General features: G+C 53.7%; 1 protein-coding gene and 1 long non-coding RNA gene across 2 annotated transcripts in view; both read left to right on the forward strand.

Moving 5' to 3' along the window:
• The first annotated feature begins 2553 nt into the window (after positions 1–2553).
• On the forward strand, positions 2554–5373 carry LOC119099863 (uncharacterized). The gene is made up of 3 exons (XR_005094425.1): positions 2554–2635; positions 3029–3177; positions 5302–5373. It is a non-coding gene; the product is annotated as an uncharacterized LOC119099863 (long non-coding RNA).
• A 957-nt stretch (positions 5374–6330) lies between these two features.
• The window catches only part of LOC119099792 (N-acetyllactosaminide beta-1,3-N-acetylglucosaminyltransferase 4-like), a 12687-nt gene continuing 10719 nt past the window's right edge, over positions 6331–8298 (forward strand). Inside the window, exons 1-2 of the mRNA XM_037222873.1 lie at positions 6331–6338; positions 7368–8293. Of these exons, the coding sequence (XP_037078768.1) occupies positions 7493–8293 (801 nt within the window). The 5' untranslated portion in view covers positions 6331–6338; positions 7368–7492. The remainder of the gene's footprint in view (positions 6339–7367; positions 8294–8298) is intronic.

Below are 8298 nucleotides of genomic sequence, written 5' to 3' on the forward strand. Positions count from 1 at the left end.
TTTGCTTAGAACAGCTATCTAGGTTCCAGAGTCCCTTTAAAAATTAGCCTGGAATTTGACCTTGTTTGACATTATTTGACACTAAGGTCATCATCTAAGAACCTCAAACTTTGACCTAAGTGAGTTCACGTACAGATCAACACACCCTGTAAATTTGGTGTTTTGGCTCTCTTAGTTGCTTAGATGTCAGGGGGTCAAATTGACCCCCCCCAAGCGAAGGTATCCACCCCCCGGGAGCGTGTTAACATTTTTGACCCCTACATGCCCCTCAAATCTGTCCCACACCCGGCCAAAAGCCCGTGGGCTCTTGCCGGCTCAAATCTAGCGGCTTGATGGGTTGACAAAATCACGTATCCAGTGCCAGCCCAAAATGGGCAACGGCCCTGGCCTCCAAATGAGCAGAAGCCGCTCAATTATTGTTCACCAATTCCAAGCGTGCCACGCACCACAAACCTCCGCCATACGTGACCAGGCTGCGTGCCGTAGCGCCACTCGTTTTTACACGCACCGTTTCCCGCCGCCTACAAACCGCGGCGGCACTCGGACTCTGACGTCACAGCTGACCGCCGCCGGCGCCATTCTTGCCGGCGCCCAGGCCGGTAGGCAAGCCTGGGGCCAGATGGTGTGCCAGTTACGGACCAATCATGTGCCGACCCAGGCGGGTCCCGGGAAGGGTGTCAGCTGATGCGATCTCGGGACGGTCGGACGGCACAAGGCATGCGCGCCAACAATCCCACGTGGCCCACGTCTGTGGGTACTTGTTGACCATTCCCAAGTGTCGCCGGCCATATGGGTCAGCGCTCTGCGGCCATCACGGAGTTTCCCGCCAAGTTCCACAGAGCACGGATAAATTGTCTGGCAAAGAGCGGAAAATAATGGGCCTTAAAGTGCAATGTTAATCACATTAAGTCCAGGGTATCTGCGTTGTTGCCAGCTCGGCGCTGTTCTAGACCGTAGCACCACGGGGTTCTACAAATAGGGGCGACATTCACCTGGCACCTTGCTGAGGACGTCAAGTCACGACCTAAACTTACATAAACTTCGTTTTCCTTTCAGAATCTGCTGAAATGGACACTTATCACTTAACGGAAATATGTTATATGTATCTGACACGGTTAAGGAGGTATTTTTGAAGCTCGGAGAAACGGAATACTGTACTGCGGAGAGAACTTCTATCATGCATTCAACTTGCACATCAATCATGTTCAGGGTATTCTTTGCGGAAAACGGGACGGAAAAGCTATTAGCAAAAAGCGGATATTAAATAAATCAGGCGAGTCAAATGCAACGTATTGTAGTTGGTGACTCCCCTTGAATTGCGCTATTTTTCCGTTTGATTGGGAACCAGATGTTGTGCAGTCAAACCCCAATACTGCGACTTCCAACGGCCAGCAAGCATCACGCAACAATATTTACGACAGTGCAGGGGAGTTACACTTCGGTGGTCACAGGAGTCGGAAGGGAATAATTGGTGCCAGCTGGGTTACACCTTTGCTTGTGACGCTGGTTCAAAGGACGCCTACAGAATTATTATATTTGGATGAATTTGCTTGCAAAAGGCTGTGGAAACATTTAACTACATGAAGCTGAGTACGTAAAGCCCGTTCACCTATTCATTGCACTTGAAACAAAAATTAATGGCGTAGGTAATCCGGAAATGGGCTTCGAGGTTTTCATTTTTTTCGGTCACCTGTAGGATCAGCGAGTAAGATAACTGAAGAAACAATTATCGGTAATGTGTAAAGCTTTACGATGCGTGTGGCAAGGAAGTATTTTAAGGGTTGTCGCGTAAATTCCAACTAAGTGAATGCATCGGTGTACAGAAAAAGAGCACCTGCTGCAGCGGTGTGGAGTGAGCAGTACACTCCGTGAGCGGTGCTGGCACACGAGCAGCAGTGGGACATATCGTTGAAGCTGAGAGCTGAAGCTGCCGGCGTCAGCAGCGTCTCTGACGCGCCGGCGGGCAGTGGGTGGCTAGTCCAGCTCAGGTGGCCGGCCGGCACCCCTGAGTGGCGCTGGAGTCCTGCGTCCCTGGCCGTAACCGGCGAGGACACTCGCGCACCGAAACCGTGCCGCCCAAGCATGAACACGGAGAGCCAACCGGAGGCAACAGCGTGCGAAATCCCGATTCGTTGTGAGCCCGCGGCGCGGCAACTTGGCAGCCAAGCACCGGACAGCACCGATCCAGCAGGGAGCCGACAGTCACAGCCGGAAGTCGGCGGCTGGCGGCGGCGCGGCAGCACGGCAGCCAAGCACCGGACTGCACCGATCCAGCAAGGAGCCGACAGTCATAGCCGGAAGCCGGCGGCTGGCGGCGGCATGGCAGCACGGCAGCCAAGCTCCGGACAGGACCGATCGAGCCGGGAGCCGACTGTCACAGCCGGAAGCGGCGGCTGGCGGCGGCGCGGTCGGCTGTTTCGCCGGCCGGGGCCGCGTGCACGCGCCGCGACGCGCCGCCGGCCGAGCACCGTTACCTGGCCAGTGAGTGGGTCGGCCGGGCGGCGTCCGGCTGCAGACAGCGGCAGCGGCCCGGCCATGGGTACATCGTCACCGCTGCCCCCGCCGCCGCCTCTGCCGCCGCTGTTGCGACTGCTGCTGCTGCTGGAGCTCTTGCTGGCTGCAACGGCATGGTCAGGTGAGGTGCTGAGCTCCGCCGCCACTGTTACCGCTGATGCCGTTATCTGTGTTGCCGGCTGTCTCGACTGAGTCTTGTGTGGCCCTAATTGAATAGCAATCTGGAAACTGGACGTAGGTTGTACAGTGACGGCCGATAAGTCAAGGCGTTACGCCTGCACTCGTTTTGTTCCTTCTCGTTAATTGTTTGTCTCTCGCCCATTCTTCCACATTTAAAGGCATACAGCCCTCCTATCTACGCTTCCGATATTGCAGTGTGTTATTTGTGGCGAAAATGGACTGTCAAACTGGCTTTCACACAGGAAATGTGGCCACATTTGTCGCCCAGGCTAACATCGCGACTCTTGTGCAAGGCGTTGTCCGGTGACCGTTGATGGTGCCCTGTGCTCTGCAGCGGAGATATGCAAGCCAGTAGATGGTCAGTGCGAGGGTCCGCCTCTGCCAGGCACCTTCTTCATCTCTCGTAACAACACACAAGTACTGGCTGCCCTCGGAGATGATGTCCGCCTTCCGTGTCAGATTCGAGGGGCCATGACGCACAAGGTCAGTACTGGCTGCCCTCGGAGATGATGTCCGCCTGGCGTGTCAGATTCGAGGGGCCATGACGCACAAGGTCAGTACTGGCTGCCCTCGGAGATGATGTCCGCCTCCCGTGTCAGATTTGAGAGGCCATGAGGCACAAGGTCAGTTGCGAGGACCGCTTGCCTATTGGTTCAATATTCAGCCGGATGCTCCCACTGCAGCGACCAATTCTGGGTCCGTTTTTAAGTGGCGCGTAGTGGAATACTCATGTGGCGAATCTGGTAAGCGCTGTAAGAAGGATTACCACCATCATTGGAATGCACCTCACAAACGAAACGAAGTGTAAAATCACAGTACCTATACAATACCTGTAAGTCAACCGCAGTGACATGGAGACTGCTGAAATCTGACGAAACGAACGCGATTGGCGTGTATATGCTGCCACTAGTGGCTTGGCTCGTTTCGAAACGCTCCCTTATCACCTGCAGCTCATATAAAGCCCGTATTTGCTAATGACGTGTGTTATGCGTGGTCCGATTACAAATTTCATTGCGTACTGTTTCGCGCTGTTGCCGCTCGCTAGCCACCTCTGAGCGTCCGGCAGTCTGCACGTCTCTTTCAGCAGAATCAGCCCAACTGATGGTCGCATTTTCCACTGCTGACCGATCAAACCGGCCGGGTAATTTTGATGGCGCGCATGAAGAACGCACGATGCAGTAATGACAAAATACGGGCGTAATAATGGAGGGCATGTCATTCAGTGCGTTGGCTTCGTCGTTAGCCGCGCTAGTTCGTCCTGGACGCGTAATAATGGAGGGCACGTCACTCAGTGCGCTGGCTTCGTCGGTAGCCGCGCTAGTTTTGTCCTGAACAGCCTGGCTGCCATGTTTGCCTGCATTGGTGGAAAATCACTGGTTAGGCTGAAAGGGGATCCTACATAGTGTTATGGAGTGCGTCGGCTAAATGCGGCATTTTGCAGGGTATGTTTCATTTTAAATAGTGTTCATGCGACTGCCCACACACCCCGTAAGGTTTTTGAGGATATCTCCCCCGGCATGTCGCGCCAGCTCCAGATTTTTGGTGGCCTCCGGGGACATTCATTGTCCGTATTTTGACACAAAAAGGCACCTTTAACATTTCGTATTCCTGAAAAGTGACGGTTTGTCAGAAACAACGCATGGCTGATCCATGGCTTGGGAGGTCGGCTGGGCCGTGCCAGCTGGCGAGTCCTCATATCGCGCGCGGCGGGCCTTACACTGCCCTTTGCATTCACGTAGTCACTCGTCATAATGTGTGCTTCAACACACACACACACACACACACACACACACACACACCACACACACACACCACACACACACACACACACCACACCACACACACACACACCGACACACACACACGACACACACCCACACACACACACACACACACACACACACAGCACCACACACACATACACACGACACCACACACACACACACACACACACACACATCACACACACACACACACACACACACACCACACACACACACACACACCACACACACCACACACACACAACACACACACACACAACGCACCGATACATTGATGTGCTCATAATAAAAAACGGAGCAGTTTTATTAAAGTTCATGTTGCTGCATGGAGGAATTTCGTAAATGAGACATGCAAGTCCGTCCTGATGGATGGCTGAAGCTTTGATTTCACTTTGAATTTTATCACGTGCATGAAAAAGCTGTAGTAAGGGGCCTGCCGCCATCGAAAAGCCCTAAAAACGTTTGTAACACCACGCCCCAAGTTATCGATATAGGGCAGTGTGAAACTTGACAAACATTCAAGATGGCGGAGGCCGTCGTCTCGAGTTTTGACAAATACGCAAGTTGCACAAGTAGCAACCACGCCCACTTGGCTCTCCTAGCTGCACATAACATATCTCCGCGGTAAACCTTCGCGCTAGTTGACATTGCATGGTCTCATTTAGGAAGCAGGAGTGTGAAAAATCAGCTACTGGCATTTTCTGGCCACACCGATGCAGTCATATAAGCGTCATCTGATGGTTTCGATTAATCTTCGTCAAACAAACGTTACCCGGCATGTATTTTCATGTCGAACAGATGACGCAACGGGATGTATTCGCAGGTATGCTGGTTCCGCAAATCGTCTCGGCGTCTGCTAACGGTCCAGGATAAGAGCTTCACGCAGGATGAGAGGGTATACACGGACCTTCAACACGTTCACAGAACGTAAGGCCACAGCATGGCTTATGATAACAATGAAAGTGATGAAAGAGCCCCCCCCCCCCCTCCCCCACCCATTGGAAAGCTACACATAGACAGCCTTGCTAAAATATGCACAAAGTAAAGTATGCACAAAGGGTAGCCCCGAGAAACTTAGCGCTCCGTCGTGCACCACACGATGATTCACCATGGATTGATTCGTCTCCCCACTATACCCTGCCCGGAGCGAAAACTTGACAAGTAGACAGGGACACAGCTCACCTGTAACCTGTCGCCTCCTCCATGTATGGACTAAACATGGTCGTTGAACATGCACATCTGTAGCGTCCCATCTCCGAGAATGGACAGCGCGATCTTGCAACGCTTTGATGCGCCCATAACTCCAGACGGGGCACCCGCACATTAGTACCAAGTGTCGATTTGCGTATAACTCCAGACGCGGCCATCGCACATTTGTAACGGGCCGATGTCCGCTACAACACCAACGACGTGAACATTGCACTTTCGTGTTTGATAACCGTTGTCGATGCGGCCCCGAAACTCCAAGCGTGGAAAACTAAAACACTCGTAACATATGTTTAAGCTTCTACGGGGATGGCCCGCTGCTCATCTGTAACGTGTTGATGCTTTCTTCAATTAGACACGAACACGCCGGCCTACCTGCGACCGTTGTTTGAAGTGCTCTTTACTCGTCGGACTTGGACGCTGCCCAACCTGGGTGATAGTTGATTTTGCCCTGTGCGTATGGCATGGGCACCTGCCCCACCTGTAACACCGTGCCCCGCTCCGCAATGTGTCCGTTTATTGTAACTGCAGGACTTGGACACTGCACATTCTGTAACGTGAACCCGCCGGCGACTCAGGGGTGTTTACGCGTGCCAGCTGTCGGGCCCCCCCCCACCCATGGGATCAGCTCCAGGTTCGCCCTGAAGGTGGCAGGTGTCAGTGGAGGCCACGTGTCGGTCACATGACCAACACCGTTGTTCAGTTCTTGGCCACATCGTTGCCGTGCGGGGCCAAGCATCAAGTGCTCATTACCATTCCTCGTGCTTCATTTTAATGTCAACGAAATTGATTGTAAATGAACTGTGTGAGGGAAGCGAAGACCGAAGCGCAGCGCCAATGAACGGTTGCTGGCAAATGGGCCTCAGCGACGGCCCGTGTTGATGTTGGGGTCGGCGGGGGTACATCGGGACGATTTGAAGCCGTGGAAAATCGGTCTCGTGCCGTGCAGGTAGGGTCCAAGCCGGCTACTTTTGCCATCCAAATGCAGAATAGTGCTAGGCGCCGTGAGGTAAAATAGCACTTGGGCCTTTTGCCTTCGGATGACACACTTGCAAATAGCACCAGATGTTGTGGGTGAATTAGTGGAATCGAAGGAGGAATTTAGCGATGGCATGTGCGTTAAGCGAAAAATACAACGTTTTGGATGCGTAACTGGCCGCCTAGAGTAAAGAGAACACGCTGGGCATGCATGGTTTAGTTCGCCTTTTCAAACATACGTTGGCATCTTTCGTCGCTGCCACCCGATGTTTGCACCCATATGGCTCGACGTAAGATTCTGATCATGGGAGAAGTGAAGAAGTAAAACAGTAAAATGAGATTAGCCCTTTGCTCATAGCGTTCGTCTAAAACAGGCATTGATTATATGCATATATATATATATATATATATATATATATATATATATATATAATATCTGAACATCCTTTTTCTCGGCAACCAAATAACGAGCTCACCGAGGAAGGACCAAGTCTGAAATACATGTATAGCTCATTCTTGTTTGCAGTCGAGCTCCATGAACATAAGTTTACCTTATTCTCCATTCACTTGCAGTATTGCGGGCGTTACCGCTGTCGATTTCAGTGTTGATTGCCTCGACACCCGACACGCAGCGTCCAGTGTGAGGCGCACACGGGAGCAAAGCTCCGCCATATGGCAGCCGACTGATGAGCTCGCTCCTTCCAGACCCGAAAAACACCAGACGAAAGAAAGAGGCCATTGTGCTGGTGAAGGACTACAACGAGCCCGGTTTCCGCCTGCCGAACGCTGAGCTGTGCCCGGGCAGCGGGAATGACGTCAAGCTGGTGATCATGGTGCAGAGCGCGCCGGCGCACACGAACATCCGCAGCGTCATCCGACACACGTGGGCGCGGCCGGCCATCTCACGCGACGACATCGTGCTAGCGTTCGTGGTGGCCGCCGTCGGAGACACGGTCGAGCAGCGCAACATCGACTACGAACAGTCACTGTACGGCGACCTCGTGCAGGCCAACTTCGTCGACCACTATAACAACCTGACGCTGAAGACGCTGGCCAGCCTCGAGTGGGTCGACAAGTACTGCCCGGACGCGCTGTTCACGCTCAAGGTCGACGACGACGTCTTTCTCAACGTGAACAACCTGATGAAGTTCGTCGAGCAGCACCACCAGCAGCGGCGCACCATCTTCGGGAACGTCGTGTTCAACCCGAAGCCGGATCGTAACAAGGAGTCGCGCTACTACGTCAGCCCCAAGATCTGGGACAAGACCAAGTACCCGCGCTACACAGGCGGGCCGCTCTACCTGATCAGCGGGGACAGCGTGCGCGGCCTCCGACAGCGCGTGCTGGAGCGCCCCTACTTCTTTATCGAGGACGTGCTCGTGACGGGCATCGGCGCTAAGCTGGCCGGCGTGCGGCGGCTGCGCGCGCCCGAGTTCTTCACCTACAGCGTGCCCACCTCCGACACATGCCTGCTACGCATGCTGGTGGGCGCCCACCAGATCCCTAGCAAGGAGCTGCCGGACATCTGGACGCGGCTGAACGACCGCACCATCCCGTGTCCGCACACGTACGCGCCGGACCTCTGGAAGCCATGCATTAACCTCAAGGCGCAGGAGAGCCTGAAGCACTGCGTGCT

Source organism: Pollicipes pollicipes, unplaced genomic scaffold (genome assembly GCF_011947565.3).
Source record: "Pollicipes pollicipes isolate AB1234 unplaced genomic scaffold, Ppol_2.1 Scaffold_4881;HRSCAF=5763_pilon_pilon_pilon, whole genome shotgun sequence".
NCBI lineage: Eukaryota > Metazoa > Arthropoda > Thecostraca > Pollicipedomorpha > Pollicipedidae > Pollicipes > Pollicipes pollicipes.